Source organism: Typopeltis vanoorti, chromosome 4 (genome assembly GCF_054136105.1).
Source record: "Typopeltis vanoorti isolate ZY-2024b chromosome 4, IOZ_Tvanoo_1.0, whole genome shotgun sequence".
Classification (NCBI taxonomy): domain Eukaryota; kingdom Metazoa; phylum Arthropoda; class Arachnida; order Uropygi; family Thelyphonidae; genus Typopeltis; species Typopeltis vanoorti.
In genome coordinates this window covers 156,205,200-156,229,621 of record NC_143552.1, presented here as the reverse complement: position 1 = coordinate 156,229,621, position 24,422 = coordinate 156,205,200, and the positions used below count along the sequence as shown (strand labels likewise).

Here is a 24,422-nt window from a genome sequence, read left to right as displayed (position 1 = left end):
GGGTTGGGGCTAATGGGGGTCTTAAATTCATGTACACTAATACTAGGAGTATTAGAAACAAGAAGGAAGAGTTTTTGGCCATGGTTGGCACTTCCAGACCACAGGTTATAGGTATTAGTGAAACATGGCTGACTGTAGATGATATAACTAGTGGGATTGAATGTGATGGGTATAGTGTGTTCAGGAATGACAGAGAGAATAAAATGGGGGGAGGAGTATTGTTGATGATAGCTGATGAGCTCCAGCCAAGGAGAATAGAAGTTGAATTGCAGGATAGAGAAAAAGAGCACATTTGAGGCCATTTGGTGTGAGATTGTGGCTAGCAGAACTAAATATACAATTGGGTGCTGCTATAGACCAGGTGATGGAAAAGATGGTGGTGACAGTATGCACAAGCAAATAGAAGAAATGGGTGGAAGGAGGGTGATTATTATGGGAGATTTCAACTATGGTCGCATTGATTGGAGTGAGGAGAGGACACACGGGAGGAAGGAACTGGATTTTATGCGGTTATTAAGGGATAACTATCTGCGACAGCATGTAATGGAAAATACTAGGGGTCAGAGAGTGCTTGACCTAGTAATTACATCTGAGGATTTGGCTGTAACAAATATGACCACATTGCCACCAATCGGTGAGAGTGATCATAGGGTCTTAAGTTGGGAGGTGGCTAAAGGTGTAGAATTTTCAATTAAGACAGGGTACATGTGGAATTATCGGGCTGGAAAGTATGACAAGCTTAGGAGTTTGATTGGTTCAGTGCCATGGCATGTACAACTGCAAGGACTAGAAGTTGATAGTGCATGGGAGGTAGTTAAGAAGTGCTTGCATGAAGCAATGGCTGACTGTATACCTAGAGTCCGAATAATAAATCAAGTAGGGATTAAATGGATGAATAACACCATTAAGCTTGAGTTGCAAAAAAAGAAACAACTATGGAGGGAATTTAAGGAGAAGGGTGACCGGCAGGCACATGAACGGTATAAAGCGCAGGCCAGAAGGGTGACGAGTGTGGTAAGAAAAGTAAAAAAGGATTACGAAAGAACATTGGCCATGCAGGCTAAAGAGAATCCTAAACAGTTTTTTAGATATGTAGCAAGTAAAAGGAAAAATGTACATGGCAGATTGATTTTAAAGAATGCCGATGGTAGGGAGGTAACTGAATCAGTTGAGATAGTTGAGTTACTGAGTCAGCACTTTGCAAAAGTATATCATCCAGGTGGTGACATTGCAGAAACGAATAAACCAGTAGATTATATGGGAATTGTGGTTAATGAAGTGGAGGTGAGTAGTCTATTGCATAACCTCAATGTCAATACATCCGTGGGATTGGATGGTATACCAGCTCGTGTTGTACGAGAAGCAGCTAAAGAATTGTCAGTACCCTTGACCATTTTGTTTAATTTGAGTCTCGGGTCTGGGTTAGTCCCGAGCGGGTGGAAAGAGGGAAAAATAGTTCCACTGCATAAAGGTGGTTCCAAGACTGCTGTTGTAAATTACCGACCGATTAGCATATCAGGAATCATTGTCAAGGTCTTAGAGAAAATAGTCAAGAGGAAAATACAAGATTGGATAGAAGAAAATGGGATACTGTATCGGGGACAGCATGGTTTTGTGAAGGGTAGGTCATGCCTCAGTAACTTGCTCACGTATTATAACACAGTGACGGCTGAACTGGATAAGGGTAATGAGTTTACGGTGATTCTACTGGACCTTGCCAAGGCCTTTGACAGGATTCCACATGGAATTCTAATCAGTAAATTGCAGCATATGGGAATGGACATAGGGTTGGTGAGATGGATAGGAGGGTGGTTGACGGAGAGATATCAGGGAGTGGTTTACTCGGGAGTAGAGTCCACAAGACGGCCTGTGACTAGTATTGTGCCACAAGGATCTGTTCTTGGACCACTGCTGTTTAATTTGTTCATAAATGATATAGGAAATGATCTGAGAGGAACAGTTCATTTATTTGTGGATGATGCGAAGTTGGGTAGGGCAATAGTGAATGCAGATGACGTCAAAATTTTGCAGGATGATTTGGATAGATTGGAGGTCTGGGCTAAGGAGAATGGGTGTCAGTTTAATGTGGCAAAATGTAAGGTTATGCATTTTGGGGTGAAAAGATTGGCGGCAGTTTACTGCATTGGTGGAACCGTGCTCCAGGAAATTGATGAGGCACGAGATTTAGGAGTGTTGGTGGATAAGGAATTGAAATTTAGGGGACACATTGCAAAAGTGGCCAAATCAGCTCATCAAATCACTTGGTTGCTGAAGAATACGTTGACAAGCAGAGACAAGCCTGTTATTGTTCCTCTCTATCGAGCCTTGATAAGACCCCATCTAGACTACTGTGCTCAGATTTGGTCACCTAGGTTTCTTCCTGATGGGGAGGAGGTGGAGAGGATCCAGAGGCGAGTGACCAAGATGATAGCAGGTCTGTGGAATGAACCGTATGAGAACAGGTTGAGGATTTGTGGGTTGCAAAAATTGGTTGATAGGCGGAGGAGGGGAGATATGATTGAGACATTCAAATTACTGAAGGGTTTCTATAAAATTAATTCAGAAGATATTTTTGAGAACAGTGCTGGTTGTGGGAGGACTAGGGGACATGGAAACTGGGCAAAAGTGTGGTTAGTAAAGGTGTTAGAGCTGGGTTCTTTGCTTTTAGAGTAGTGAGTGAGTGGAATGCGCTCCCTGAGTCTGTAGTGGATGCTGTGACAGTGAATGAGTTTAAGGCGAGGTATGATAGATACTGTATGAATGTCAGATAGTTGTGATGAATATGATTGGGGCCTCCCTCGATGAGTCTAATGATTCCCTGGAGTTGCCCGTAATAATAGTAATAGTAATATATGTTATTCGGCGATCTACTCTCTTATATAGATCATGTTCCCCCAACCTGATGTGTGATTATGCACAAATACACAACTAAAAACTTTATTTGTGTATTTTAAAATTTATTTATCACTTTTAATTATTTTAATACAACAAGAAAAATATTGGAATAAAATATTTATTTCTCTATTTTGGAAAACCAAAGTTAGAAAAAACAACAGATTGATTACAAACTCACAAGTTACAGGAAATGCTGGTCGATTTAAAAAAAAAAAAAAAAAGGTAATGTGAAATTTGGCATTGTTTGGACCTCGCAATATTTTCATAGTCAAGTTGATATGAAGAAGTGGCCAATCGCAGACAATCATCCAAATGATCATTTGTAACGTGGTTTCTTAATTGATTTTTTTATGATGGTCATATTTGAAAAAGTGGATTCTGACAAGTATGTCGATCCAAAATACGACAGAATTTTTCATGCAATATCAGTTAATATTGGGAATTTTTCATGTGCATTCTTCCAAATGACTTCATTGTTTATTGATTTTAAATGTAAACTATTCTGAATGTTTATTATCTCAAGTTTTACTTCAGCTTGGTTTATATCAAACAGCCCACTAATTTGAAATTTCTGTGGTGTTCAAGTTTTCTTGAAATGGATTATTGATAAAAGATACAATCATTTCACTTTTATTAAAATCTTTAAATCTTGGATTTATTTCTTCCTCAACTAATTCTATTTCACGAATAAATTCTTTTAAATCATAGCAAAGCATTTCTTGATTTTGTTCAAAAATATTTTAATAAATATGGGAGATGCCTAAATTTGCAGTGATTTATATTTTTCTTTAATAAATGTAAGTATTGTTGGAAAGTTTTTATTGAACTTAACATGTCAATTAAATTTTTATCTCTATCTTGTAACTCTAAATTTAAATTGCTTAATTTCGTACAGAAATCTACTAAAATGATAAGTGTAACAACCATCTTTTATCACTCAATTGTGGATAAATATCTTTTTTCACCAAGAAAATTTTTATATCGTTAAGTAATACAAAAAATCTTTCTAAAAATTGACTTCTGCTGAGCCAGCGAAGATTATTGTACAACAGAAGTTCCCGATCATCATCTGCCTGTAATTTAAATAACCGCTGTTGCAGGGCTTTTCCTCGAACAGAATTTACAATTTTAAATGTAATATCCAAAACATCTTTTGTGTTTAATCTTTTACTACACGGTACTTGTTGGTGAATAATACAGTGGTATGTTAAAAAATCTGGATATATGTCATCGTTTTTACATAATGAAATGAAGCCTGATTTATTACCTATCATTGCAGGAGCACCATCAGTAGTAATAGACACAAGTTTAAAAAGTGGAAGTTTGTGTTGTTTCACAAATTCATCAAATGCCGAAAAAATGTCTTCTCCCCTAGTCCTTCCCAATAATGGTATAATTTTCAAAAGTTCTTCTTTACTTGAATAATCTTGAAATGCCATGCAATTAAATACCATTAACTGAGCAATATCAGTGAAGTCGTTTAATTCATCAAATTGTAATGAAAACACAAAACACTGGTGAATGTCTGACATTAACCTGGCCTGGAAACTTTTCTCTGGCAATTGGAACTCTCCCTTTTGGCAATTTGAAACCTTGTCTGCGGCCTAGAAGTAGTCTCTCTCAAGCAACATGGATCTCTCTGACAGCAATTCTGGAACTGGGACCTCTTCTGCTTGCTTCAGTCTCTTTTTATTAGGCCTCCTCTGAGACCTTGCATGGAGTTTGGCAACCCCCAAAGAATCAGTAGTATGAGTCTTTCATCTTAAGTTTCAAGTTCGACACACCTTTGGTTCTCCTCCGCTTTCTTTTGATTGTAAGTTGCGGGCATCAGAAAGTTGTTTGAACTCTTTCTGACTGACTGACTTCGGAGATGTTTACACTTAGAGACTGCAATCCTTTCTTATACGTACAAGTTTCAATAACAATCTTTCTAATGCTGCCATGTACAGCTTTGGCAACAAAAACATTGGCCTTGTTTTTAACACTCTAACATATTCTTATTAAAGCAATATATACAGTTAGCTTGAAATGAGTTATTTACGAAAACATCTAATACAAACTATACCGAGACAAACAAAGTTTATTTTTTTACAATATTCACATGGGACTTAACCTAAGTAAAAAATCATTGTAACGTGCTTTGGAATATTTAATATTTAAGCTACAATAGAGTTTTTACACTTTGCTTATAATCGTATTCACTCGGCTCGGCTCGCAGTTTGACTTCCACTGATCCAAATTAATTCATTTACCTGGACTTATAAGAAAGTTACTGATTTGACAATTTTAACGAAAAATAAATAAACAATAGCAATACACTTAAAGTGAATTAAAAATAATACAAAATAATGATAAATAAAATATTATGTTTTCAGTTTGATTAAATTTGTAAGTAAGGAGGAATACACAAGAGATCGACGGTTTGAACACCCCTGTGGTATGCTGTGCAATTGCCGTTTGTTTTCACATATTGGAACTGACAGATAACAGAAAAATCACAGCATTTCTTCTCCATTAATCCCTAATCGGACACCTTACGGATATGTAAGTTTCCTGATATAACTGCATCTGTTAACCCAATTCTTAGGCAGGCAGTGAATGATGTGTTTTCGCTGTAATTTCCTTGAGACTACATGAAACTATTTTCCTATTGGGGAGGGGGGAGTATTTATTTAATTTTAGAAAGAGACATTTTTGGACAAATCATGAGACATGATTTTTCCAGATGTGTCAGTATTTTAAAACATTATAATCTTTAGCTCAGTTTTGTCATTTTGTATGTAATCCTGGTATTTCTGTTGGTGATGCAGAAAAGAAAAATCACCATCTGCTCCTTTAATCCATTCTTGTATGCTATGTTATTTATTTTCATTCTACACCTAAAGAAAAATAAATAAAAAAAATATTTACAGGGTACAGAATGGAGACAGCTATACAGAAAAAAATTACTGTAGTCATAACCAGTTTGTTTAGTGAGGTTGAAATAATCTGTTTACATATACATTAGGCAGTTATGAACAAAAAGGGTTTATAAGATCAAAATAAGCTTCTTTTTTTTTGTCACTTAGGCACCTTAATTTATCATCACCTTTATAATTTGCTTCTCATTCTTTAATTCCTTATTCTAAACAAACAAATTCAAAACAATCTTAAAATATGTTTAAAGTATATTTTAAAATTATATTTATTTTGTGGTTTATTATTATTATTTTTTAAGGAAAAGAAAGTAAAAAAGGAAAGGTGAAGAAACGTAGAGACCTTAACAAAAAAGGAGAAAGTAAGGAAGGAGGAGACATGGATGCCTTTCTAGAGAAATGTGAGGTATGTTAAATTATAAGAACAGTTATTGCTGTTATCATAATTAGTGTAGAGATGTAAAGTAAGAATAAGGCTGCAGTTATAACATTGTATGACTCCTTGAACAAATAACATCTGGAATACATATAGAACTGGCTTTCAGAATGAGTTTAGATTCAGCACTGGGGAAGACCCACATGTACATTAAAATAAAAAAAAAAGTCTATAGAATATTTTCTATTAAATTGAATGGAATGGATGCAACAGTGATCAAAGTATAAATATTACTTCTTTTTTTTTTTGCAGGTAAACTGTTTTCTACTGCCAACTTCTTCATTCCCATGAAGAAGTTGGCAGTAGTATGAGAAATAGGATTGCCTGTTGCTTTGATTTGTTGATATAATTTGTTTTTATAGGAGAAATAAACAGAATGTATTACAAAATCAAATAGTTTAACAACATAACCTAAGGGAATTCTTGAAGTAATTCAGTGGTGACAGATGGCAGTTAAAGAAATATTAGTAAACAAGGATATAATATCTAAACTAATTATAATATCTGAAGCATCCAGATGAGGATGAGAAATTTTGTATTTGAAGCAGTTCTTCTAGTTAAAGTCACAAGTAAAATGGATAAGAATTTAGAAATCTTATAAGTGAAACATCCTATACAGTATATGATTGGTCTTAACGGAGTACCTGGATTTGCATAAAGTGCACAACTGAATTTTATATCTACAGTTTTGATATAAGGCATAATGTCACGTTCCTTCATAATGTGGTACATGTAGATGATGGTGGGGGGGGGGGGGAACCATAAATAACAAAAATTGTAATAATAATAAAATATACTAAAACCCTCAGAAATAACACCTGAATTTCTTCCAATAAAAAAACACTTCCACATCCCTTTCTTTTCTCCATTTTCTGAGTTGTCAGTGCAAATGTCAGTAATATACATCACTACTTACAGACATCAAGACCTGATCTACTATTCCTAACTAAGTCTTGATGAGCATCCTCCAGACTACAGCCCATATTAGGTATCACAACTATATTTCGTCTAATGTGTACCACAGAAAAAGGGAAAATGTTCTTTCTCACATGGAATCCCACTTTTCAGTCGAGTCTGTGGATGTCTACTCTCCTCCTGGAAACTGACCATGGTCTTATCCAAGTCTTCCTTTCTACAGATCTTTATCCTCCCAGTCAATGTCAGCCTCATATCCTAATATACTAGAATGGTACTAAAAGAGATGACCTGTGGAATTTTTATACCTTGTTATGTTGATCCCAATCCTGCAGTACTCAAATGATTGAAGCCTCAAGATCATTCATAACCAGTGACTTAAATACTGATCTCACCACTTTCAGGTGGAGTGAATACAGCTTAGTGATTTTCAGTGCTTTAAAAGTCAGTACTGTCCTTATTACCCACAAGAAAGATCCTGTTTCATTCCCACTTATGTTGGCTAATTCTCTGATACCCTTTCATTATTAGTTTTTGCTTCTTTGGTTGACTCACATTAGTTTATCCTTGCTCAAACTTATTACATCAATGGCCACCTTTAAAAACTTGTGTTCCTTTTTATTTAAAGCATTACTCTCTCATGCTCAACTTCAAACATGTTATAAGTCTCAGATAGGACCAGCCATGGAATATTGCTCTCGTGTTTACTGCTCTGCACTCAAAACCTCCCTCAGAATTTTTGATGATATGTAGAAAAAGAGTAATTTGCTTAGTAGGTGACCTTTCCCTCAGAGATCCCTTTAGTCACTTTTCCATACACACCCTGTTTCTGCATTATTCCTATTAAGCAAATTACCCTTTCTCTGCATATCATCAAAAATTCTGAGGGAGGTTTTGAGTGCTTAGCAGATGAAAAATTTATTTGGCATGTTTTGAACAATGTATGGGTGTTTGCCAGCACCTGCTCTAGTTTTTACATGATTAGAACAAAATGGAGGAATGACATTGGTACTATCATGGGCATTGCTCTTCTGAACTCTCCACTGCCATTCCTCCATTTTGTTCTAATCATGTAAAGACTAGAGCAGGTGCTGGCAAACACCCATACATTGTCTAAAACATGCCAAATAAACTTTTCATCTGCTTTCATGCCTGCTACCTCTGCTGTGTTCTTTGGAAAAATCTCCCACATGTTATATCTCTCAAGTAGTACAATTTCTTACTTCTTAACAAACATTAATACATTACTTCTACTTAATCATTTGCTCACACATGGCACTATTGTTACAGATCCTGTAATCTTTCATGTGTAGGGAAACTGGATATAATTTACATCCTAGTCTCTCACTTGATTTAACATCAAACTGTCTTCCTGTACCTCATGTTCCAACTACTGACTTACAAACTCAGAGATATGTCTTTCTCAATTTAATGTACCATATATACCAGATTGTAGCATTTCCAATGTTTTTCTTGGTACTTTATCATGCACTTTTTTTTTATATCTTCACGAATTCCATTACAGATCCTTGGTATATTCTTGCGATTTCTGAATTGTTCTTATCAGAGTTTCTCTTCCACAATTTTTTTAGCCTCGTTTCATATATGCTTGAATAAATCTTACTTGGAATGCTTAGTAGAGAAATTCCTCTATAATTCTTATGTTCAGCTTTATTTCCCTTTTCATGGACTATGCGAGATCGGGAATTCAACTCTATGCCTATGCCACCATAGTCTATTGCCGAGATGTGATAGTACTGAGTAATGAACGAAGATTATGATAGCAGATTATTCAGTGCACAGGCTGTATAAAAGAAATAGGCACAAGTTTTCATTGCAGAAACAACTTTTATTAGAGAATGGCCTGCACATGAATGGATTTGACATCACGAGCCTGAAGAAATTATTAATTGTTCTCATTTCCCTGACTTTCGGCATTAGCTGAAAGTCAGGGAAATGAAAACATCATGGAAGGAGAGTGTTTTGTGTAAGTTCAGTTAATGTCTACAAACATGATAGTGATATAAATATATCTATGAATGTCATAGTTAGGGGTTGACCTGTACAATTCAGGTCAACCCATAACTATGTATGAGGATGGAAAAGAGAGATTTGCCAAACTATGTCACTCATATTGCAGTTGTAATTATATGAAAATGCCATGAGCATCAGGAACAAAAAGGTTGAGTTTTTTTCTTTCACTGATACGTTGTGGTCTAATTTTGTTGGCATGAATGAAACTTAGTTCACAGAATCGGATGTAATAACTGGAATCAGGTCTAAGGGTATGCTATTTCTGTGAATAAAAGAAAAGATAGTCAAGCAGGGATCAGATGATTTAAGTTCATTTAGAATAGAAACTCATGAAAACAATAATAGAGATAAGATCCCATGTGAGCTTGAGGCTATCTAGTATGAAGTCGAGGCTAATAAGGTGAAATGGTGGTTTATTTGCATCAGATGAAGAAATTCATTGCCAAATTACCCTGGTAGGTACTGAATGAGTAAATCATATAGATGATTTAAAACATTCAAACATTGGTTGGGGAGCAGAGAAATCTCATGATAAGACTGAAGGCAAATTTGTTCAGTGTTGCAAGACAGCTTTCTCTGTTAGTATTTGAAAGAAGCAACTCACATTCAAAAAGCATTAAGAGTTGATAATAGCATCACAAGGGAGTCTCAGTTAAGGATGTGAGTGTTTTGCCACCAGTTACTGACAGTGATCATGCTGTACTCAACTAGAAAGTAATTAAGTATGTGGATTTTCAATTAGGACAGGTTTCATGCTAAACTATAAAGCTGGATATTATGACAAACTCAGAAGAATACTATGTTTTGTCCCATGCTATCAGTGATTGAATGGGATTTATATCTGCAGTACATGGGAAGGTTTGAAAAACTGCTAAAATATTGCAGTATCTGAATCTTTCCCTAGAGTTCAAAATAACATGGGTGTGAAATGGATGTGCAACCTTATTAAGCAAAACATCCATAACGAATGATGTGGAAAGAATATCTTGAGAATAAGGATAAGAGAAGTGATGAAATATATAAAGCACAGGCCAGAGAAGTAAGAGCATTGTGAGGAAAGTTATGTTGAAGTATTATGGAAAGAAATTAGCTATGCAAGATAAAGGCAACCCAAAGGCATTTTATCATTATTTGTAAAAATAACTTTACTGAATGCAGACAGTTCCTTGTGTCAGAAGTGGATGCGATTTTTCAAATAATGAGTTCTTGCTGTCACATGGTGATAGCATTGCATTGGATGTAGAAATAGTGCATGAGAAAGAAATTCAAGAGCTGTTTCATAACCTGGATGAAAATTTGGTAGTAGGGACAGATAGAATATCAGCACATGCTAAAGCAGGTATTCTGCCGAACTGGCTAGCCATTGGTACATTTGTATAATTTCAGTCTCAGGTATGGAAAATTTAGTTTCTACATGAATGGAAAAAATGTATGCCTACTGATCTCTCAGTATCTCTGGAGTGGTTGTGAAGATTTTGGAGACATTTGTAAGAACTTGCATACAGAAATGCATTGACAGACAAGCTATATTTTTCCATGGAACAGCATGGGTTTACTAATGGGAAATTCACATTGAGCCATTTGCTTATATTTTATAATAATTTTGCAACTTCAGTTTTCATTTCACCTCATTTCTGATTCCCTTTTTTATTTATTGTTGCTCCCACCTGCAAAAGGTTATTTGCAAACCTATGATACATTTATACTAGGTGGTCTAAGGATTTCCCCCCGCAGTTATCAGTTTGTGTGTGTTATATATATATTATTTACTTTTTAATACATAATCCATTAATCCTGCTCGAGGGACCAGACATGGGACTCTTTCAGCCACCCAGCCTCCATAAGCAGTATGGTGATGTCACATTGGGCAATGCAATTCATCTCCACTTAAAAGACAATCACAAACATCCATGCAGACATTGGTGTTCAAACCCACAGTTATTTTATAGTCTTCTTTCTTCATTTCTAAGTTTTTTCATATAAATAAAAATTTGAACCTCTTGAAAACTAATTGAATATCTTTTATATAGATGAAATGAAATTAGCTGGAAGATCATACTTTGATCTGTGGGAGAGTTCTAAGTGGTTTTTATATCTAAAGGAGCTCTGTTAAATTAAAATATTTGATCAAATTCTAAAGATTGCATATATGAGGAAAATTATAAAGAGAATATAGCATCAGAAGAAAACCATATTAAAAATAAAATATCAGAAAAGTGCTTGAAATCATTACATTCATTAATGTGTATGCATAGCTAAGGTAGTGTGGTGAGTTATACAGAATGGGAGATGAAAGATTAGCAACACATCTGCTTGATGCACAAATTGCAGGAAAACGATTCATAGAAAGACCAAAATATAGGTGGGACATGCCAGTGTAGCATGTATGGAATTCCATTGCTAACCCTTCATCTTTTCCTTTATAGGATCTAATGTGGATGATATATCATCAATTCCATTGAGTTGGGTGTCGACTGACTGACTTTTAACTGTTCACCCTGGTAGATAAACAGCAAGGTCCTTGTTTACCCACATAATGACTATGCCATCATAACATTTATTTATGCCATGCTAATATTTGGTGTGTTTTGGCCAGAATGGAATGTGGTGAAATACAGCTGATTTTCAGATTATTAGTGTCCAGCCTTATATGTTCATCATCTGTGTGTGTGTGTGTGTGTGTTAAAGATACCAAGTTATTTTAAATATAAACCTGTTTTTTTTTTTTTTTTTTATAACTTGGTATCTTTAACATATATTATACCCAACGTAAAAAACTTTCTATATATATATATATATATATGTCTAATAATGGGACACATAATCTTGAAAGAGAGATTTGAACATAAACTTTATAAGATTTTATAATGACACTTTATAACAGTCTTAAGATGTGTTTTATTTTGCATGCTTGCAATCTAGCTCCCATGTGTGCAAATTTAGATGCTACTGCACTACAGTAGAAGGCATAGCCACTAGAGATCATGTATGTATTTCACCTATAATACTTAGAGCACTCCCCAAATCACTTTTAATGTATTCGTCATCTGTAAGCTAAAGTTAACTTGTCGCTTAGCTATGTAAATGATGGGAAATGGTAAGTTCATCTTCAGATCTATTTTCTGCATACTATTTTTGCATAGTATGGTTAGTATTCAGAGTAATTTAAGCAAACCACAAGATGGAAAGGTTAAGATTCTTAAGTAGTTTATATAATTTTTTAACAGTTTTCGTTATTTTAATTACAAGATTGAAGTTGTAGGCTTTTAGCATTGCTTGATTACTTATTTTTATTTTCTCTGTTATTTAGGATATACAGCCACAAATACTCTCCTCTGTTTCTATGCCCCTTTCTACAAGTCCTCCAAAAATTTCATCCCCTATTACATCTTTGGTTTTAGATGTTAATTGTTTATCTCAAGAAGAAGAAGAAGAAGAAAAAGGTTTTGTACAGAATGATTATCAAGAATGTGAAAGTGAGGATACTTTAATAGAAGATAATGATGAAAATGTTGAAGATAATTCAAATATACAATCTGAAATTAGCTTAAAGTGTAATGACAAAGAAGGTAAGAGTTTCTTCCATTCATTTGTACATTTCAATGCATATAACAGTTTGAATCATATCAATATTATTATTACTATTATTATTATTATTATTATTACCCCAAGACCTCATGGAGTCAAAGACTCATCTGGGAAGTCCCTTTAACACACACACGTCTCATCATACCATGTCTTAAACACACTCAAACTCCTTGCAGACACCACACTCTCAGACAAGGCATTCCAATCATTCACAACTCTGCACAAAAAAACCTACTTCTCACTACCCTACTCACACCCTCTTTATACAGTTTCCAGGGATAACCTCTGGTTCTCCCCTGATCTCCCACTATTCTCTGTAGAACTTCTCCACCATTGATCTTATAACAACTCCTTACCAACTTGTAGGTCTCTATCATATCTCCCCTCTTCCACCAGACTCTGCAAATTACATCTTCTCAATCTTTCCTCATACTCAACATTCCATCATCATCATTAAATTCCAGCCATGTACCCTCAAGGGGTGTATAGGATATGATAGTACTACATGAAAAATTTACATCATTACTAACTTCCTATCTACAATTTTCCTCCAAATCAGTCTGTTACTTGTCAAGACTCCAACATTACCAGATCTTATATTTCTATCGTCTAAGGCACTTTGTACTGTATCAATCCACCTTTATCTTAGTCTTCCTCTGGGTCGTTTTCCTGCCAACTTGGCAGAGAACACTTGTTTTGCTAATCTTTCCTCGCTCATTCTGTTTAAGTGACCATAACACCTGAGATTAGCTCTGCTAACGCATTCCTGGATGCTGACAGTCAAGTTCTTTCCTAATTTTCTCGTTTTTAATATGATATTGCCATTGATGCCATCTGTTCACACCTATAATCTTTCTCAGCACTCTCATATCTGCAGTCTCTAGTCTTTAGTCAAGTTTTAGTTTTACTTCTGACCCAGCTCGCAGATCCATAAGTTAAAACTGGTTTGAACATTGTCGTGTATACAGCTAATTTAGTGTTCCGACTAATTTCTCTCTTATTCCATATGAATTTATACATATGGAATTGACTTCCTACCATACCAGCTTTGTTGATTCTGTTGTCTATTTCCATATTTAATTTACCATCTTCAGTAAAAATCGTGCCTAAGTAGCTAAAATGTTTTACTTGTTCCACAGGTTCTCCATTCACAACACAGTTGACATTTTCAATGATTCTGCCTATTTTCATTGTCTCTGTCATTTTATTGCTGACCTTCATACCATATCTATTACAACAGTTATTCAATTTAGCCAAAGAATCTTGCAGAATTGTAGCGGATTTATTTAGAAGTATAACATCGTCTGCATAAAGCAAAGAGCTGACATTAACATCTCCAATTTTGATATCCTGTTTAATACCACTTTCCTTCATAATGTGATCCATATAGATAATGAATAACAGAGGGGATAATGTACATCCTTGTCTCACACCAGATTTAACATTAAACCATCTTCCTGTACTTCCTTTAATTCTAACTGCTGACTTACAACTCAAATAAAGACCAAGTATTGCTTGATATAATGCCCCATTGACACCATATAACTGTAGCGTATTGAATAGCTTCTCTCTTGGCACCTTGTCATATGCCTTTTCCAAATCTACAAAACTTAAATACAGATCTTTGTTATATTCCCATGATTTCTCCACTATTTGTCATAAAGTGAAGATCTGATCCTGACAACATCTATTTGACCTGAATCCAGCTTGTTCTTCACCAAGTTTTTCTTCCACAATTCTTCTCAACCGTCTCTCAAGTATACTTGCATATGTCTTACAAGGAACACTCAATAGGGATATACTTCTGTAATTCTCATATTCACTTTTATTTCCCTTTTTATATATGGGTACTATGAGAGCTCTACTCGAATCATCTGGAATTCGTCCCTCTGTCCAGGCTTTCTGAACTATGCATTGCAGCCACTGTAAGACTTTTATACCACCATACTTCAGCATTTCTGGTCGAATATCATCTACTCCTGCTGTCTTTCCACATTTCAAGCCTTTGATGGCTTTTTCTACTTCAAGTATGGATATGTATTCCTGATTGCATGACTGGTCAGTGTTTTTTATCACTGTGCAGTCATCACTGCTTGTTTCATTCAGCAGTTTTTCAAAGTAATTACTCCATACTTCAAGGATATCTTTTTCTCCTGTTTTCATGTCACCTTTATCATCTTTAACTCCTTTTACAGCACTCTTTTCTCCATTCCTAAACTTCTTCAACAACCTCCAGAATATCTTACCACCTTCTTGATATTTATTTTCTATGTTGTAATAGGTTTCACGGTATAATAAGAACACAGATGGTTAAGAAAATAACTATTTATTAACTTAAAGGCTAATATTTCGCTGGTATTATATCCAGCATCTTCAGAGCACACAACACAAAGTTGGTTACAAAGGCAAGACAACCACAATCCGGTGTAACAGTGGGGCTAGTAAAAGTGATTGCAGCGTGCAACACAAGACTAAAGTCCTAATGTGGCGCCATCTAGGTTTAAAAAAAAAATAAATAAAAAAATCAGAGTTTTGAAATAGTAGTCCAAATGTGTTGCACGCTGCAATCACTTTTACCAGCTCCACTGTTACGCCAGATTGTGGTTGTCTTGCCTTTGTAAAAAACTTTGTGTTGTGTGCTCTGAAGATGCTGGATATAATACCAGCGAATAGGTATTTTCTTAACCATCTGTGTTCTTATTATATCGTGAAACCTATTACAACTTGTCTGAACACATAAGCCTATCCACGTGTATTTATTTTCTATGTTCTTGCCAAAGTCCTCCCATGACTTTTGTTTAGCTAGTTTTACACAGTGTTTTGCTTTCTTACATTTGTCTCTGTATTCTCTAAGAGCACAAGCTGACTTATTTGCTAGGAACTTTTGATATGCTTTCTTCTTTTCCTTCACTGCCTCTTTAACTTCCTGTGTCCACCATGGAGTTCTAATTTTTCTATCATTGTAGACAACTTCAACACATGCCTCTCTAGCTGAATCAATCATGGTTTTCTTCAAGGCTTGTCACTGAATCTCGAGGGTTCCTGTTCTCAAACTCTTTCATTATTCTTCCTTCAATAATCTTTATGTATTTTAGTCTACAGTTCACATCTAAGAGCTGCTCAACTTTTATTCACTTTAAAACTTTCTTACATGTCATTCTTTTCAATACGAAATTCAATTTTATCCTGCTCAAGACTAAATAGTGATCACTTCCAATTTCAAATCCTCTGTACACTCTGGTGTCCTGCACTATATTGACTATGTCAACAATAACATAGTCAATGAGACTTTTCTTATTCCTTGCCTCTTCTCTCCATGTGAATTTGTGCACATTTTTATGTTGGAACATGGTGTTAGTAATAACCAGTCCATGTCCTGAGCAGAAATCCAACAGGTATTTGCCATTATTATTAGCTTTGCTCTTTTCTCCAAATTTACCCAAAACATTTTTATATGTCTGACAGTCACTTCCTACTCTGCTATTTAGATCTCCAACAAGGACCAACTCTTCATTTTTCATTGTGTCAGTAGCTTTCTCTAGAGCCTCAAAAAATTCCTCTGCTTTTACCTTAGTAGAACCTTCTGTGGGACCATAGGCACAAATAAGTCTCATTGTCCACTTTTCCATTCTGATATTTGCCCAAATCACTCTACTTGACACTGCCTGCCATTCAAAAAGATGAGCCTCATATTTTGTGTTGAATACTATGGCTACTCCTTCTTTTCCTTGATTGTCATTGCCTGAATATAATATTTGTATTTATTGCTCAGAAAGATCTCGCCAGTTTTTGTCTTTTTTGTTTCAGTCACCCCTATTATGTCGATCTGGTACTTATCTGATTCCTTGGCTAGCTCCATTTCTTTGCCATTCAGGCTTCTTATGTTGATTATACCTATCTTTAACTCTGGTGATGTTGAGTTGGGGTGTGTTTTCAGATTTGTTCCAGTAACTGACATTTCGCTGTTGTTCGGCCGTTGTTCCCTGGCGAAAACAACGGTGGCCTTGTTTAACCGGGCGATTCCCCAGCCGTCCTGAAATTTTGTCATGTTGTGCCATCATTTTGTATTTTGGTTTAACCAATAGAAATACAATTTGGTTGGCTAAATCCCAAATTGCCAGCCCATCCTCGTTCGTTCAGTATCCAGGTGGATATCCAACAGAGTGCACCATGAGAAGGTGAGGATTGGACATTAGGTCAGAAGCCCTGGTCGGTTCTCCACATTCCTTTAAAGACTATGTGGAGGTCTCCTCTCAGTTATACAGCTTTGACCCTTAAGCACCCTTAGTCAGTCACCTTTGGACCTTTTTCAACATCTCTTCATCCTTCTGAAAACCTGGTTAACAAATCTGGGCACAACAATCCATGTGTGTCCTAATCAAAGCCTTATACAACGGAACTAGAATCTCCCTACTTCTACACGTCAGTGTCCTCCGCGTCATTCCAGAAGCCTTTGTGTTGTCTTCAGAATTTTGGCGATGTGTCCCCTAAATTTTAGATCATTATCCACTATCAATCCCCAGATCTCGTATTTCCTCTACCTCCAACAATATATTCTCACCAAGCATAAATTCTCCATCCCATCTTTGTTTTCCAAATTTTAAAACCTTACATTTTGTAGCGTTGAATTCATATCCCCATTTCCGTGCCCAATCACTCAATTTATTCAAGTCTTCTTGCAAGGCCACAACATCTTCACTACTCTTTATGGTTCGTCCCAACTTTGCATCATCTGTAAACAACTGAATATCTCCATCCAAATCTTCACCAATATCATTAATATACAAGTTAAACAGTAATGGCCCTAAAACAGACCCCTGAGGCACTCCATTAGTGACTTTTCTTTTCATGGCTATCACACACCCATACACAACTTGTTGATACCTATCAGATAGCCACTCTCCAATCCAATGCACTAATATAATATCCGACCCCATCTGCTGTAGTTTGACTGTCAACTTATCATGAGGTACTCTATCAAAAGCCTTTGCGAAATCCAAGTATCCTTCTCCTCTGTCCAAGGAAGCAGTCACTTTATTGTAATAAGTAAGTAGATTACTAAAACATGACCTCCCTTTAGCAAATCCATGCTGTCCATCAAAGATAATACCATTGTTGCTAACCCAACTCTTGATTCTAGTTCTCACAAACTTCTCCAACAACTTAACCACAACACCTGACACACAGATAGGCCTATAGTTTGATGCTTGAGTTCGATTACCTCCTTTATGAAGTGGCACAATCTTGCCCTCCTTCCACTCCTTAGGAACTTGACCAAGTGCAAGACTCGTATTAAAAAAAAATATGTCAAGGCAGGTGTCAATTCCCTGGCACATTCCTTCAGAATACGCGGTGATATATTATCAAGTCCTACAGCCTTATTTACATCTAGTTTACTCAACTCATCAAACACCTCTTGCTCACTTACAGTCAGTCTCTCCTCCCCGTCATCCACTGCTCTCAATCTCTCCATGAAGTCACATTCATAAGATTCAAAGATCTTTATGAACTGCTCATTATGTTTCTCCACCTTACATTCTGCCATAGCTTTCTTTATACCATTTTCTCCAATCAATGTCATCCTTCCATAATCATTCTTTCTTTTGCTGGCTACATATTGAAAGAACTGCTTAGGATTCTTTTTGGCTTCATTAGCTAACTGCTGTTCATACCTCTCTTTAGCTACTCTCACCAACCAAGTCACCCTCCTTGCCTGATCTTTGTAGACCTCATGAAATTGGTTATTTTCACTTCTCTTATGCTGCCTCCACAATGCCCTTTTTTCTCTGTATCGCATGCTTAATCTCTTTATTCATCCATCTCACACCTACCTTATTTAACCTTCTCACCTTGGAATACATTTAGACATTGCATCTACTAGATAGTTTTTGAAAATCCCCCAAGCTGCATTGATCTCTTTTCCATCTAACTCCTCATTCCATGCTACACCTGCAAGTTGTCTCCTGAGCTTTTCATAATCACCTCCCTTGTAGTTCCACATATACCCTTTTCTCACAGGGTCCTCGCACTGCTGGCAACCACTCAGGTAATCACCTCATGATCACTCTCACCAATTGGTGGATAATTTGACACCTCATTTATAATTACATCCTCTGAAGAGATGACCAAATCCAAGACCCTTAATCCTTGTGTGCCCTCTGTTACATGCTGTCTGAGGTAGTTATCCCTCACAAACTCAAGAAACTCATTTTCTGTACTTCCAGTTGCTATCTCAGTCTATATTGCCATAATTAAAATCACCCATAATGATCACCCTTTTCTTATTTGCTTGCCTAATTTGATGATACATTTCATTATCACCACCATCCACATTACCTGGTCTATAACAACATCCAACCAAGTATTTGATTCCATTCACCTCTATCTCACACCATACTGCCTCAAAACCACTGGCACTATTTCCGTCTTGCATCTCTACTTTGTATGTCCGTGTGGTTAGCCTTGTGGCTTTGTGCTTCGCAACCATATGACTGGGGAAGGAGTGTCCTAGGTTTGATTCCCGTCGATGACGTGAGGAGCTGAAGGATCTTCCTCAGCCATAGTCATGTTAGCCAGTCTTGGGCGTAGACAGCAGGGTTTCTTCCGAAAATGGCGTTTTCCATCCAGCAAGCAGGCAGGCCCCGTGAACACGCACAGGATACAGCAAGGAATACTTCAAGGCATAGGGGTGACCATGCTATCCTCGTATTTCGGTTATGAAATCCAAGCATGCTTGGAGGGTTGTGGGCCTTATAGGCCTGAAGCCATTGAGATAGATAGAATAGATCTCTACTTTGTATGGGCATAACTCTTTCTCTATCATCAATAGTACTCCCCCTCCCTTTTTATCCCTTCTATCCTCACGAAACACATCATATCCTTCCATCTCTATTCCTGTCAGGATGTCATCCTCTTCCAACCATGTCTCACTTATTCCAGCAATCTTTGGGTGAACAGAAGCAATTAGTGCAACCGTTTCATCTGCCTTGTTTCTTATACTTCTAGCATCGGTATACAAACACAACAGCTCATTTCTGGATCTACAGCTAGTTCCATTGATACCACTCACTCGATGTGATCTCTCCATGCTAGACTGTGACCATTTCTCTTTCTGCTTCTTCCTTTTAGAACCCTTTTCAATTCCAACTGTTTCCTCTTGATCCCTGGCCATCCCATTCCTTTCCTGCCTACACATGCTCTCACATCCTCTTGGAGCATCCACCTTTCTCATGCTGTGTACTCCTGTCCACCCTGAGCCTCCCCGTTTCCCTGCTCCTCTTGCACAATATGCATCATTTGTGTGTTAGAACAATTTATTTATGCAATGTAATAGTAATACCTTTATACAAGTGTAATGGTAATTGATAGTAATACATTTATACAAGTGTAATGGTAAGTGATAGTAATACTGCCACCCACACCAAGTGTGTATGTAGCAGTATTACTATCAATAACAAAATATTTTTTGTAAACTAAACAGAGATAGAATAATAACATTTTAACTCTCACTTACTGAAACTCACTCTTCACAGTGTGCACTAATGGTGTCCCAACAGTCATCACTTTGGCATAATGGGGTTGATGACATTGGCACAATGTCATCAACCCCATTATGCTACAAGGGTTTATTTCTGTGGTATTTGAAAGGTATGTTATCCCTGTCATTGTCTTTTCCATAAGAAAATGGCCCTCATTCATAAAATCTGAAATCAAGATATACCAGTTGTTCTAGACAAGACTGCCATGCTTTCCTTTCTTGATAATCTATGGATTTTTGAGTCTACAAATTTGATATTTGTTCCCGTATTCCATACTGGCAGCATGAAAAGTGTTACAGATGACAAATTGATCAAGAAAGTTATTTTCAGTTTATTATTATTTTATGAGTACCTCCTTGCTTATAGTTCGCTTGCAATGAGTCTTCTGACTCAATGCAAGAGAACTATGTTAAGCATCATTCACAAAATAAGTCTCATATCTCTCCTTAAATTCATTCATTTACTGTCAAGGCACTCACAACCATCTTTGGTAACCCATTTCAGTCATTCGTCACTTTCCAAAAACTGTAGTCTGTACACCCTTACTAGCTATGCTCTTACACTTTCTCTCTCTCTCTCTGCTTCTCATGTATTGAAAAATTTCCTTTGTGTCAATCTTATAGAATCCCTTTAGTAACTGATGAGTTTCTATCATGTCCCCTCTTTTTTTGCATATGAACTAAACTTGTTACACATGCACCATCAATGTCTTCTCACGATTCTGTCATTGATGCCATTTGTTCACTTCCTTAATCTTTTTCAATGCCCCCTCATATCTGTGGTCTCCGGTCTTTGATCATAAGCTAAAATGGGTTTGAACACTGTCTTTTACCCAGCTAGTTTAATGTTATTCCTTGTAAATTTATTCAGCAGAATTGCTACAATACAAACTTTCTCTGCTAATTCTGTTGTCTATTTTCATATTTAGTAAGCCATCTTCACTAAAAATTGTCTGTAAATAATTGATATGTTTCACTTCTATGAATTCTCCATTCAGGATGCAGTTGATGTTTTCAATGATCTTGCCTATTTTCATTGTCTTTATATTCTTGATTTTCTACCAAATTTATTATATAGCAGTTATCAATCTAGATACAGAAACTGCAAACTTGTACATATTTATGTAAGAATATAACATCTGCATAAAGTAAAGAGCTGAGATTAACATCTCCAATTTTGATATCATGTTTAATTACTTTCCTTCATAATGTGATCCATATAGGTGGAGGCAATATGTTTCTCTTTACCTGATTTAACATTAGACCATCTTCCTGTACCTCCTTCAATTCTGACTGCTGACTTACAACTCAAATATAGGCATAGTGTTCATTATAATGTCCCATTTATACCATGTAACTGTAAAGTATTGAACAACTTTTCTGTTGGCACTTTGTCACTCCTTTTTCATATCTACAAAACTTAGATGCTGATCCTTATTATATTCAATGATTTCTTGACTATTTGTCTTAAAGTGAAATCTGATCTTGAATCAGGATTTTGACTAAATTGCCATTTGATAAAAAATCCTGCATATTCTTCTCCAAGTCTCCCCTTTCACAATTTTTCTTAGCTTTTGTTTTCAAGCATGCTTGTGTAAATCTTATCTGAAACATATAGAACAGTAAGGTTGTTTTCTCATTCTCATATTTTATTTTCTTTGTTGTAGATGAATACTATTTCAGTGAACTGGAATTCTGAAGCCTTCATAATTATTCATTGTAGCCACAGTAAAACTTTAACACCTCCATATTTGTGCACTTTTTTGTTGATTATCATTTATCTAGCTTGAAGCCTTTTTATTACTTAAGTATTGATATATACTCCTGATTTTATTTTCTTGAATGTTTTCTACCATTGGTTTTCATTGCTTGTTTAATTTAACAATATTTTAAAGTAATTACTATAGACATCTAGAACATCTTCTAGAATGGACTGGCAATTGCTAAGCTTTTTCAGTAGCATACCGAATACAGAAAATCATTACCTTCTTGGTAATGATTTTCTGTTTTACACAAATCATCTCATGATTATTGTTTAGCTACTTTTACACAGTGCTTTGCTTTCTTAAGTTTTTCTCTGTATTCTTTCAGAGCACAAGCTGAGTTGTTAAGAACTTTCCATATGCTTCCTCTTTGGCTTCCTGAGTAGTCCACCATGGAGTACTGATTTTTCTATCCTTGCAGACTCTCTTTCTCTCTTGCTGAATCATTCCATGTTTTCTTCTGGGTTTGCAACTGAATTTCCAAGGTTTGGTTCTTGTTTTAAAACTGTTGAATTTTTTCTTGAATAGAGACATGCTCCTTTAGACATAATAATATAGTTTTTAAATAACAGTCTCACACATGTAAGAAAAAGCTAAATATAATTTATTACTTGTATATTTTACTTAATATGTCATAAGCTTCTTTCAGGGAGGAAGGGGCAGAAGAACTAGTAACAACATTAATATCTGAGTGCAAGAACAAATCATATAGCATGTGTATGATATCTCACGTCTCAGTTGCAGCTGTACAATAGGAGGAAACACTATTAGAGGTCAGAAACATGGGAATAGATGTACAATTCAGAATTTAAATGTAGTTACCAGTTCTTCTGCCTCTTGTCTGAAAGAAGCTCATGACTTATTGAGCAAAATTTATAGGAGTATTAAATTATATTTAGTTATCTCTTACATGTGTGAAGGCATTATTTAAAAATTATATTGTGTATTTGAGTCTACTGTTCCTATACGATATCTGCTATTTAGGAATGTCATATTATCCTACATTATTTTTTTAACAACAGCCAATGTTAAATAAATAAATAAAAAAGAGAGTATAACTTTTAGTTTTATTTATGTATGTAAACAATTCCTAAATGAATAGCAAAAATACATTATTTCTTGTAATCAGAACTTTCTTTACTAATGTTGAATATAAGAGAAATCTTTGTATAGTCAGGCTTGTCGCAAACGGTTGAATTGCAATATTTATTTGTAAAATGAACTTTCATCTAAGTTATTAATTTTATCTCTGTAACTTAAAAACCTTGAGAGATGAAAATATTGAACTTTCTGACAGTGCTTTTATGCTATTTAAATAACTATAGTCTCGGTATTGCTCACAAGAAGCGATTGTTTTACTTTCGTCTTACTGCCATCTTACTTGTCACGCCAGCTAATATGGCACTTGTGTGAAGAAAGTACTTCTGATGAGGAAGTTAAATTAGTGTGAGAGAATAATAGAACAGTTGTTACATTTGTTAGAACAAAGCAGCCATTCAGAAAAGTTGGAAGTTTATGAGAGAAATATAATTTAAAGGAATTCTTATGCCAAAAAGGTGGTAAAGAACATTATGAGAGAAACAAGAGCATATCACAAAATTAATGGATGAATTTCTTTCAAAGGAAGCTAAGTTTGGAGATCTTGATAAAAGTGATAAGAGAATTATATAGGGGTGCTTAAGAGTCAAAGCTGTATAACTGAGACTGTATAACTGTTAGGTATCTACTTGGATACTGAACGAACAAGGATGGGCTGGCAATTTGGGATTTAGTCGACCAAATTGTATGTCATTATTGGCTTAAACCACAAAGTAAAATGATGGTACAACATGACAGAATTTCATGCAGACTAGGATGTCAGCGAGTTAAACATTGTTTTCGCCAGGGAACACAGACGGTTCTACTAAGGTAGAAGTGGAGGAATTTTTATAGGCTTTAGAGAAAGGAACTGACACATGAAAAAGAAAAAGTTGGTTCTTGTTGGGAATCTAAATAGCAGAGTGGGAGATGATTGTCAGACATACAAAAATATTTTGGGAAAATTTGGAGAAAAGAGCAAAGCTAATAATAATGGCAATTACCTGTTGGATTTCTGCTCAGGACATGGACTGATTATTACTAATACAATGTTCCAACATAAAAATGTCCACAAATTCACATGGAGAGAAGAGGCAAGGAATAAGAAAAATCTCATTAACTGTTTTATTGTTGATAGTGATGTTTTCTCACTGCTGCAGGACACTAGAGTGTACAGAGGATTTGAAATTGGAAGCGATCACTATTTAGTCTTGAGCAGGATAAAATTGAATTTCATATTGAAAAGAATAACATGTAAGAAA

The 24,422-nt window shown here is 35.7% G+C and overlaps 1 protein-coding gene across 5 annotated transcripts in view; it reads left to right on the top strand.

Moving 5' to 3' along the window:
- Positions 1-24,422, top strand: part of LOC150107782 (eukaryotic translation initiation factor 4 gamma 3-like) — a 949,069-nt gene that overhangs the window by 493,690 nt on the left and 430,957 nt on the right. For all 5 annotated transcript variants that reach the window (XM_090392049.1, XM_090392050.1, XM_090392046.1 and 2 more), the window contains exons 10-11: positions 6,113-6,216; positions 12,506-12,764. In XM_090392049.1, coding sequence (XP_090248175.1) covers positions 6,113-6,216; positions 12,506-12,764 — 363 coding nt within the window. The remainder of the gene's footprint in view (positions 1-6,112; positions 6,217-12,505; positions 12,765-24,422) is intronic.